Source organism: Saccostrea cucullata, unplaced genomic scaffold (assembly GCF_032062105.1).
Source record: "Saccostrea cucullata isolate Sc308-1 unplaced genomic scaffold, CSIRO_AGI_Scuc_v1 ctg15594, whole genome shotgun sequence".
NCBI lineage: Eukaryota > Metazoa > Mollusca > Bivalvia > Ostreida > Ostreidae > Saccostrea > Saccostrea cuccullata.
This window is the reverse complement of record NW_026918186.1, coordinates 1890-13719: the sequence shown is the minus strand read 5'-3', so window position 1 is coordinate 13719 and position 11830 is coordinate 1890. Positions and strand designations below refer to the sequence as shown.

Here is an 11830-nt window from a genome sequence, read left to right as displayed (position 1 = left end):
TTTTTAAAATCCTTCGGTCTAAATACTTGATTTTTTTGAGAGCTGATTAATGTTTTAAAGAATTTTACCACATAATTTAAACATCCGGTTAAAAGAACAAGTGGACTCAGGAGCATATTGGCGTACGTTGTGAGAATGAAAATTTTTAAACTGAATTAAAAACTAATAAATGATAATAAATTCAATATTTATTTGTTTGACAAAACACTAAGAGGACAGATATTGGAATGAGGCTTGAATAGGAATTGATAAGATTTAGAAGTCTTTTGAATATGATAAAGGAATGAATAAATTCTCTTATATATTTCAACAATGGGAAGCTGCTTTTTGTTGAATTTTTGTTGGATTTTGAAGTTTACAATAAAAACAACAAGGACATCACAAAAGCCCCCAAAAAAGTTAAAAAAAACTTTATGTCTTCATTTTGAATTTAGAGGTATTAGCCATTGACCTGTTTAGCTTTTAGACTCTGCTACAATCGATCGCAACATGCAGTTTTTCATTTTTTAAAGGGATTTTTTGTTCCATTCCCTTCCACTGTTTACAGAACGAAGTAGTAAACTAGAAGTACTTTGAACACTGAGCTCACAAAATGATATCCCAAGCTGCATCCTGTATGATTATAATGGCAAAGCCCATTTTGCTATGGGTGTCAAATAAAAGTTAAAATAGGAGGTGAAAAATGACATAATGTAACCAAAATCCTTAAAAGAATCATTAAATTTTATTCAGTGGTATATGAGGAGTTCCCCTCATTAGTATAGAAAAATGACGTGTCCAGGGTTTTGCCATCATAATCATTAGGGAGACGGGTGTATCATTTAATGCATGAGTCAGTGCTCACAGTTCCTCTAGTTTAATGTAAAAATGCGAATAGGTATAATACCACTCTTTTGAACCAGTTTATCAGCAATCAATATGAAGGGGTAATACCCAATTCGATGAGGTCATATCACTATAAAATATATTTAATAGAAAAAACATTCCCCATTTTCAAAAGGTGAGTTGTTTCCCCTGAAGGGAACTCTTTTACTGTGTTTAATACGCATGCGCTATAAATAAAGTCACTTCCGCGGACGTTAATTCTTGATGTAAACATGTTCATGGTGTATGCCTCTGTCATATGGAAAAATGTTATTGTGTTTGTAAATATAAAAAGAAATCTTAACTGATTCGTATTTTTTTTAAATTGCCCACTCATAGTCTCTTTCTGGATTTGTATTAATCTGTGTAGTACTATAATAAGGTGCTGTGTAGCTCCCCCCCCCCCCCCCCCCCCCCCCAAAAAAAAAAAAAAAAACAAATTACTATTAAAATGCTGATACATATTCGAATAGGCCTATTAAAAAAAACACAAACAAAAAAGCTAATTTTCGGTAGTGGATGTTCTGCAGACGGATCATCATTATTTACAAAATGTGCGGAACAAATTTTTAGTTATAAAGTTTTTACGAATTAATCTAGCCTGCTGCAGCCATATTTTTATTGTATCTCTAGGAATTTTTTGAAGACTGATGACATGTCCATCTACAGTTTTACCTCTGAAATTGCTGCATATACAGCAGTAGTTCGTCTTCCGCTACCGATACCAAGAAACTGCGTTTTTGCTCGATTGTATGTCATAACATAGAACTTTTACTTACAAGAACACATTTGGTGACAATTAAAGGCCTATTTCATTTGAATTAACCGTGTTTCTAGAATTTTCTATTTGTAAAATAATTGATTCACTATTTAGTATTAAAACTTTGAATGGAATTCTAAATGAATAATTTAATCTCATGTGCTCATGTAAAGAAGAAAGACTAATTAAAATAGCTTCGACCTGAATTCGTGTTACATATGTCGTATAAAGTCTGAGCTGCATTTAATCAAAGTTTTAGTGTAGGATCTAAGCATATGTACATGTATATTCCCGAGTAAAATACACATTTTGTTTTAGATCAGAGAATTGAGAGCAGAAACACGAAATTGATACAATAATTTCCTAGCGTATTTCTCGTTAATTAACTGAAAACAATCTTTTCTCAAGTGTTATTTTATTTTTTTAAAATCCTTTCAGTGTAAGTACATGTATTTATTTTTATAAGTTATTCATTTTTTGCAAAGTGTGTAAATAAACAATATCAGAGAGAGAGAGAGAGAGAGAGAGAGAGAGAGAGAGAGAGAGAGAGAGAGAGAGAGAGAGAGAGAGACTCCGTGTAACTGACATACATGTACATCTGTGAAAAAATATATGTACCGTAATTTTATTGAATTCACAATTAAAAAATCTAATAATAATATTAATTTTCACAACTTTGGTTCATTTTCAGCTGTTCAACCCATTTACATATTCTCTGTACCTGTACGCACGGGGGGGGGAGGAGTGCAGGGTCAAGGGGTTTAGCCCAACCCCCACTTTTTTCCCAATATTACTTTTTCTATTGAAAATGTTCATTGATAGACAGGTTGTCAACCCCAGCCCCCCCACCCCACACACTCAGTTTATACTACGGTAAAGTTATATAAGGGAAATGTAGTATTGTATGCCAAGGAACTGGTACTGAAATAAGTATTAGCTTTTTCAACTTTTAGGGCAAGGTTTTTCTTTGCTTGCCAACTTTTCCAGGTAAGAAAAAAAAATTTCTTTGGCTACCCCCCCCCCCCCCTTTTAAAGACGATGCTATAGGTGCCTGGCTAATTCGTATAGCTTTAGAAAGGGGGGGGGCTAACAACCCTTTATAAAATAATTTATTATCTAAAAAAAATGCAAACCATTTCCTTCTTTTAAAATTTTTAAATTCAGCGTGTAAGTTGATCACTATTTTGTTGGATTATCGTAACATGTAGTCCGCGGAAGTTATGCTAGTGTTGAAGAGTTCCGATTTTGAGGGGAGATAACTCACTTTTGAAAATGGGGAATAGGTTCTATAAGAGCAATGAGCTTACTAAATGATACCCCCCCCACCCCCGATTCTATTATGAATATAATTGCAGTTTCCACGTTTTGCTATGGAAAACCCAAAATGTGTGTGTCAGATCAAAAAGTACTAGCTCAAGCTTTGTTACGTGTATATAGATCTTTTGGAAGATCTCTTGCCCTCTCTGTATTGTTTTACTGTAATGTGTAATGAGGAATAACTCGTGGTGTCCCATGTTATCAGAAGCCACCACATCTCACGTCATACCATAGGTAAGAATATAATGACAATGTCCATGTTTTGCTACGGGAAACCCAAAATATGTGTCGGATCAAAATGTAAAATAGGTGGTGCACAATGGCATTATGTAATAAAGATTCTCTGAAAGTCTCATCAAATTTTAATCAGTGGTATAAGAGGAGTTGCGGATAAGAGGTGGGTACCCCAACGCGTAACAGACGGACGGACGGGCATCCCGATTACTATATACCCTCCCGTTTTTCAAGCTGGGGTATAAAAAAGGATTGATGACACAAATGTGGAGAGGCACCTAAATTTATATCTACTCGATCATTAAGCTGTACATAACATACTAAACAGGAATATACAATCATAAACACGTGTACAAGTGTTGAACAGGAAAACACTCTGGATTACAGAAGGATTACAGAAGGAACTAAAATGACGATGAACTTGTGTATCCTAAATAACCTTGCAAGTGATCATTGTGCTGCAAGTCAAATTAGTGCTATTATAATAAAAAAAATAGAGGTAGTGTGAGCACTGAGCTCACTAAAAGATACCCCCTCCACCACCCATATGATTATAATGACAAAGAGCATGTCTTGCTCTGAAATATCCAAAATAAAAGTGAGATCAAAAAGTAAAATAAAAGGTGTACAAAAGCACTATGTTAAAAGGAATCTGTGAAAGTATCATTAAATCTTATTTGAAGTGGCATAAGACTGAGGAGTTGCATGAGATATGGATACCCCTAATATTACAGAAAGAATGGCAATGTCCATGTTTTGTCATGGCAAACTAAAAATTTGTGTCCGAATTGGAGGTGAACAATGGCGCTATGTAACAAGATTCTGTGAAAGTCTCCACAAGAGGAGTTGAGGATAAGAAATGGGTACCCCGTTCGAAGCGTAACGGACGTACAGACCTTTGCATGGTCCGTCCGTCCGTTACTCTTTTTTAGGGTACCAATCTCTTATCCGCAACTCCTCTTATACCACTGAATGAAATGAATAAGACTTTCATAGAATCTTTAGTTGTTACGTGGTGACATTGTGCACATCCTATTTTTTTGGGATCGGACACATATTTTGGATTTCCTTGAGCTAAACAAGGATACGGCCATTCTTTCTAAGATATTGAAGGTGCCCATCTCTTAAGCTTATATCTGCAACTCCTTTTGTACCACTGAATAATTTTTTTTAATACACAATGTCAATGTCATTCTATTTTACTGTTTGATCTGACACTTATTTCGGGTTTCCAAGAGCAAAAATATGGACTTTGTCATTATATACACAGGGAGGCGGGGTTTTCAATCGTATCATTTAGTGAGCTCATTGCTAACAGCTAGTACCACTAGTTTTATCTATTTTGTTTAGTAGTTTCCTCTTGTTGGTGATGCCTCCCCCTCCCTTTAAAAATAAATTTTGCTTCCAATGGACTTTTTTAAGCATAGGAGCAGTTAGAAATATGTGAAATGCTCAATGTGTTAATTTTAAACTGAAAAGGAAGTAACATAACACTATTTACTAGTTTTAAAATCGGGGAAAAGGTCCAAATTTTGCGCCAACTGATAATGAAAGAAAGACAACTCACATGGAAAAACTCTCCTCAAAGGAAGGAAGATTTCGTATGAGTTGATGTAAACAGAGCACGGACCACCACCCTGTACCGATGTCATGACTAACATAACGTGTCAATTGCTTCATAACAAAATTAATTGCAATGGCACGATATTCGTGGAAGAAGAACCACTCACATACACCGATGAATGGTTCTGGATTTACCTGGGCATTTACGTGGGTCTTGTGCTGCTTGCAGGTATAATATCGAACGTTCTCGAATTTACTCTGCTCTTACTTTCACTTTTCCGGGTGAGATTAAGTAATCCTACACCTGAGAACACTATTATAATGAAATGGCTTTATGCATTTATATTTTGAAGAACAGCTTGAAGTGCTTATTTTTCAATGTTATTTTTCTCGTTGCATGTGCATGAATTTAATTTATCATTTCATAAACTTATTATGAGTAAAATATTAAATTTTTTTGTATTGCGTTGTAACTATAATAATATCCCGATTTTCCGATTGCATAAAAGGACACATTTTTTATTTAAAAAGGATTTTTCAATTGGTAAGGGGTAAAATATCCTTGATGTTACTTGATAATGAAATTTTATTTACACAGGTCTGATGTCAGGGTTAACTATGGGTCTTCTCTCTCTGGATCTGATGACCCTTAAAATAATGAAGGATGGGGGAACCCCAAAACAACAGAGACAGGCCAAGAAGATCCTCCCCATCGTAAAGAGACACCACCTTCTCCTTGTCACATTACTGCTGGCTAACGCCGCCGCGGTGGAGGCCATGCCAATCTTCTTAGACAGAATCTCTAGTCCCGTGATAGCCATTCTTGTTTCTGTCACTGCTGTACTTATATTTGGAGAGTAAGTTCAATGAATTCGGTAGAACTGATACTTTACCTTTCGAATGTGTTACATTGTGTTTTGATAGCCTAAAAGATTTAAAGACTTTGGGCAGTTTTAGAACATATATATTTGCTCAATAATAATTTGAGTAAAGTTGTATCAAGTATATATTTTATGTAACTCTTTTTTTTTTTGAATAATGTACATGTAGATATGAGTTTATTTTTTTTTTGGATGGACTTTATAATGTACGGTACAAGATTGTTCGTAAAAGTTATTGCTAGAGAAATCAACATTCAGAAATTACATAGACCTTTTAACTAATGAATTGTAGGGTTGTTCCACAAGCAATATGTACCAGATTTGGACTGGCCATTGAAGCGACATTAGCCCCGTAAGTAAACAGAAAAAATTGCAAGCTTTAGACAATGACTTTATTAAAGTAAGCTCAACTTGATTTAATGAATTGCAAAGAATTACATTTACATCACCCTGTTAGGCTCAGTGAGTACATGCACCGGTACATGTATTGTTCTTTGAAGATATGTTAAAGTGGCATAGATACATTTTAAATGCACAATAAATTATGTATACATGCAAGAAAAATTAATCAACTGTTCGTATAACACAATAACATTCTTTTTTCTTTCTGCAGCATTGTTTACCTGCTGATGGCCCTCCTATTTATAATAGCCTGGCCACTGTCCAAGCTCTTAGACTGTGTTCTGGGTGAGGACCACGGGACTTTCTTCCGTCGAGCCCAGCTCAAAGTTCTGGTAGATCTGCATGGTCCTAACTCTGAAGCCAATGTACACCACACACAGGATGAGGATGATGATGAACCTCTGTCCATTGACGAAGTTCTAATAATTAAGGTATAGAAAACCTTAAAAAGGATACAATTTACACTGAAATTATCATTTGGTTTCTGAAGATGTTTACCATAGAGGATTCTAAGAAAGTGATCCTTAAATTGCTGTTTTGTAAGTGACTCCAAACAATGAGAGAAGACCAAGATTTTTCAGATTTTTTTTTTGGTACCATGACATAAAGAGAAATCTTTAGCTCATGAGTTTTTTTGGTAGTAGCATTTGACATTAACGTAAAGCCTTTGATTCTGTTATAAGGTTCCCTTCACAGAAAGATTGAAACTTTGATTCATTTTAGGGTGCCCTTGACATGAAGAATAAAACTGTGAAGGATGCCATGTTGCCGCTTTGTGATGTGTTTATGGTTGATGCAGATGCAGTGATGGACAAAGCTACTATGTGCAAGGTTTGTCATAATTATCTAACCATATTAGGTACATGGAAATTATTCCATTTTAGATTAGCTTCCTGGTATCACCATAAAAGTACTTTTCCCACTTGTTGTTATTTCTATGCAGCTAAAAAATTTCCACATAAATTAATTCCAGCATACTTAAAGCATATTCAAGACATACGGTGGTATTTTGTTTCAGATTCTCCATCAGGCTCACTCAAGAGTTCCTGTGTATGAACATGATGCAAGTAATGTGGTAGGTCTCCTGCTGGTAAAAAACTACATCATGTTAAACCCAGAGGATAAGACCCCAGTCCGAGACCTACTGAAGAATGAATGCACGACAAACCTGATGCATGTCAATGATGACTTGCCACTCTATGATCTATTAAATATGTTCCAAACAGGAAAAAGTAAGAGGCTTAACAGTGTAACTGTTTGATATCAAAATATCAGAGTCTATAATGTAAACCAGTTTTTATTCGATGCAAGAAATATCTGTAGAGTAATCAAATTTGGTCAAAACTTGATTTTTTTTTTTTTTACATTTAGTAAGATTACAATTTGTGCGCTAGATATTTGTAATCTCAGTTAAGTGGAATACTAGATGTTATACTATAGAGGCACCCTTTTAATATGAAAAAAAAATCTTTGCTTTCACTTTTTACTTGATTTTTTTTTTATTTTTAATTCTTTACAGGTCACTTAGCATTTGTGAGAAAACACACAGAAATAACAGAGACAGTTGAAGGTTATGAAGTGGAATTTCTGCCAGAGACAAATGAGGTGTGGATAATTAATGACCAAATATTTAGGATGATGACTGTTTGAATTTTTTTTCCTATTCAGCATTTACAAAATTGAGCCCCCACCCCTTAAATGCATTGTCTTCATTTCTTGATTATGTTAAAGTATTATGTTCACACAACTGCATTATACTATGATAGATTACTCCATGTTTTAATAATGATTTAATCATTAGCGAGAGTTTGATAAAGCCAATCATAGTAACATACTATCAAGAATATGAATGATTAAACACTTAAATATACCGGTAATCATATTTTGATAAATATGCATCATCCATGTATTTCTGTTTTCTTCAGATCATTGGAATAATAACCTTGGAAGACGTGATCGAAGAATTAATTCAGGAGGAGATAATTGACGAGACAGATGTTTACATAGATATCCACCAAAGAATTCAGGTCGCCAGGGCAAAGGCCAGGAGAAATGTAAGTCTAGCTTGGATTTATATACATATACCCTCTTTTTCATGCAAATTTAAAATTATTTTCTTTTTAAGGTTGTTAGCTTAAATATTTCTTATCCACCCATATTATGTTTTTGCAATAATTTTTTCATCCATTTGAAAAACATTTTGTCTTCTTGTCACTTTTGATGGTTTATGTATTAATCTTTTAGTTTACCATGTATTAACAACAATTTGTATAAACCTGTTAATACACTTATACTATGAATTACCTTTATATGTGTCTCTGCCTTAATTCTATTTGGTACATGTATTAAAAGTTTTCTATATATTTTTTAAAGCAATATGAGCTGCATTTTAAAATTTTTTTAGAAATTTATTTTGCTGTAAAAATGTGTTATTATGATTGATTTGTGTGTATTTTAAACTCTTATGATAAATAAAACCAAAATAATATTTGAAATTGTTTCATAAGAAATATTTCTGTACAGTCGAATGTATAGCACTAAATAAGAAATCATTATTGTACAGGACGACAATAATGTAATTTTGCTTCAATAAAAGCTTATAAAAAGTTCTTACATCGCAAATATGTACATTAGAAATATATAAATGTTCTTTTTTCTATCATTGAAATAGTTGATTACAAATTTGCAACAAAATTTTCCCATGTCAAATTTGCATCTCATATTGCTTTAAAATTCTTCTTCCCCAATTTGTTTAATATGCCCTACCTGTTATGTGAAAATGAACGAATATAATTATAAGATATTCCAGCTCAATGTACACAGTTGCTTTATTATTTTACACTTAGATGCTTAATCGACTTCACTCCCTCGAACATGACAGGAGTAATCTCCCTTCTGCCAGTAACCCAACTGAGTTAGATGATTTAGTGAGTGGTGACTTATATATGGTCTCTGTTGTCTCCCTTGATCTCCAGTAGCTTTATAGCATGATGTCAGTTATAATTTGATGTTTTGTTTATACTTAGAAAGCATAAGCTTATAAATCTCTATGAATCTGCAATTGACAGGCCAGCTTTTGTATTTAACATTTCTTGATCTCCATCATTTAAAACTATATTTCAAGTTTGTTTTAATATACATATACCTGTAGATTCTTCCAGAATAAAATTATTAATTTTTTGCACAATTACTTAACATAAGTAAAAAATTAGCAAATTTTTCTTCATAAATTAACTAAATATAATATATGTGTATGCATAAAAGCTTTTGCAAAGTGATACTGTGTCAAACTGCCAAATAATTTTCCTCCCAATGTAAATTTGACCTAAATTATGATATAATCATTCTTTAGAAATGGGTTCAGAACAATTGAATGAAAATTAAACATAGTTAAAAAGTCCCTATGATTCTGCAGTCATACATCTGTATTCTATAGACTACATAAATCATGCCATTGTAGATGATAATAACCGATTCTACAATGTTTATTGCTACTAGCTGTAATACTAGCATAACTTTCAGATAAATATCTTTTATCATATCATAATGTATCAAAAGTTTTGCTCAATATATACAGGTGATACATGTACACACATTCCTATATACATTGTACATGTAGTTTCAGGGTACTTACTTTTTAAGACATAATCTTTTTGATATTTTCAAAACACAGTTTGATGTGTGATGTTTAATTCATTTTTTTTCTGTTTAAATCTTTTGAGAATAAAAATTAAGATCAGTGTTTAATGAATAGATTTATGACCACTTCACAACTGTTTTCTAAATAATTCATTTAGCATTGTGTAGAGAAAAAACTCTATTGAGAATATTTAACTGCAGTATTTACCAGACCTGGCTCGGGAGCCATAAAACTCACTTTTGATCTCAATCTTACTTTTTAAAAAGGGATTGTCATAGAAAATTAAAAAAAAAAATGTTTTAACTTTTAAAAGACTGTGGATGAAAATATTGGCTTGAATGTATTTTTCAGAAGTAAAACTGCTTAATAACTAATAAAATGTCAAAGCTTGAAAGAAAAAAAAAACTAATGTGGCTATGCCTTCAAAATTCTATCAATTTAAATTACATGTAATGCTAAAATGCTGAGCTTTGTATTACCAGCTTCCTAAATGCAAGCTAGAGATTATCATTTATTTTAGACATCCATCACTCATATAACCAAATTCATAAATTTTCATCATTAATTGCTTAATTATCCTGTAGCTTTGTAAATAGAAATTTAAATGACTGTGATTCATTTTTTCGTTTACAGGCCCATCAGGCAATGATAAAGAGTAAATCCCAGCCGGCACTGAAGAGGTCCCCTGTTAAGAGGGCGGTGTCAGGGTCCCTCCCAGAGGACAGTAACATGCACCCCCCTCAGGAGGATGACGATCAAGCTCCTCTCCTACGCAGCGTGGTCTTCACCTGAACAGAACTTCTATAGAAGCCACTTATTACTGTTAAACATCATTATCAACTGCTGATGATTATAAGCTTCTCTTCTATGCCCTGTGGTACAGTTAATGTAAAAACTGCTGTAGAAACTATACTGTAAATCTTTATGATCTACTGATCAAGCTCTTATACAAAGCCTGAACAGACTTTCTGTGTGGAATCTGCTGGCCTACATTACACTGTAAATCTTGATTATCTACTGACCAAGCTCTTCTACATAGACTGAACAGAACTACTATAGAAACTGCTGGCCTAAATTATACTGTAAATCTTCAAGATCTACTGATGATCAAGGTCTTGAAAATAGCAAATAAAACTGCTGACATACACTATATTGAATCTGTAGAAACTGCTGGCCAGCATTTTCCTATATAGTGACCAAGCTCTTCTAGCTTGAACATAAATTCTGTAGATTTTCGTATGTAGTGACCAAGATTTTCTACAAAGTTTTAGCAGAACTACCGTAGATTTTACTATCTAGTGACCAAGTTCATCTACATATAGCTTAAACAGAACTACATGTACTGTAGATTTTCCTATCTATTGACAAATTCTTCTACAAATCTTGGACAGAACTACTATAGATTTTTCTGTTTAGTGACAAACTCTTCTACAAAGTTAAAACAGAACTTCTCTTTATTTTCCTATCTAGTGACCACTCTTCCAAAAAGTTTAAACAAAACTTCTGTAGATTTTTTATCTACTGACCAAGCTCCTCCACAAAGCTTGAACAGAACTACTTTAGATTTTCCTATATGGTGATCAAGCTTTTCTACATAGCTTGAACAGAGCTACTATGGAAACTTTATTATGTTTATAGATCTACATTATACCAAAAAATGTTTTTTTTACTGTTGATGTAATTTACAGTGAAACCTCTTGGTGCATTATTTAATTCCTGTTAAAGTTTGCCTCGCAAACCAAGACAATCATAAGATGTACGTATTTATGTGGATATAGGAGGGGTGATCAAAAAGTTTGCGAACTATCTCTATATTTACAAAACCACAGGATCAGAATGAAATTTGGGACACATAGAATCATATACATGTTCAATAAATAGCATGTGTAATGAAACGTTTTGCCCCACGTCACAATGTGAAAATGACGTCAATGTGGAGGTCACTTGTAACAAAAAATAGTTGACTCGGTCGTATTCAAGAAATGAGCAGCTGTAGAGTTAAACATTGATCTTGGACATTCCTCTGCAGAACCTTATAATAATTTGTACATGGTTTATGAAGACAAAAGACTTGCCAGAAGTTAAGTCATTAATTGGATTGATTGTTTAAGAGAAGGAAGGGTGTTGTTAAAAAATGATGTTTGTTCTGTTGCCTAATGAAACCAAGCT

General features: G+C 33.4%; 1 protein-coding gene across 1 annotated transcript; it reads left to right on the top strand.

Annotated features, from left to right (window-relative positions):
- The first annotated feature begins 4825 nt into the window (after positions 1–4825).
- LOC134258925 (uncharacterized) lies at positions 4826–11435 on the top strand. Its single transcript, XM_062741529.1, has 10 exons — positions 4826–4967; positions 5337–5595; positions 5912–5971; positions 6233–6452; positions 6745–6852; positions 7040–7253; positions 7541–7626; positions 7947–8075; positions 8868–8948; positions 10295–11435. The coding sequence occupies exons 1-10, from the start codon at positions 4826–4828 to the stop codon at positions 10451–10453; spliced, it is 1458 nt and encodes a 485-aa protein (XP_062597513.1). The 3' UTR covers positions 10454–11435.
- The last annotated feature ends 395 nt before the right edge of the window (positions 11436–11830 follow it).

What these genes read in the sequence shown, in the direction of transcription:
- LOC134258925 (XM_062741529.1), top strand. Translation starts at nt 4,826, where the DNA reads ATGACTAACATAACGTGTCAATTGCTTCATAACAAAATTAATTGCAAT. An exon ending in ATTGAAGCGACATTAGCCCC is followed by an intron (nt 5,972 to 6,232) that starts GTAAGTAAACAG and finishes TTCTTTCTGCAG; the next exon opens with CATTGTTTACCTGCTGATGG. An exon ending in TATGTTCCAAACAGGAAAAA is followed by an intron (nt 7,254 to 7,540) that starts GTAAGAGGCTTA and finishes AATTCTTTACAG; the next exon opens with GTCACTTAGCATTTGTGAGA.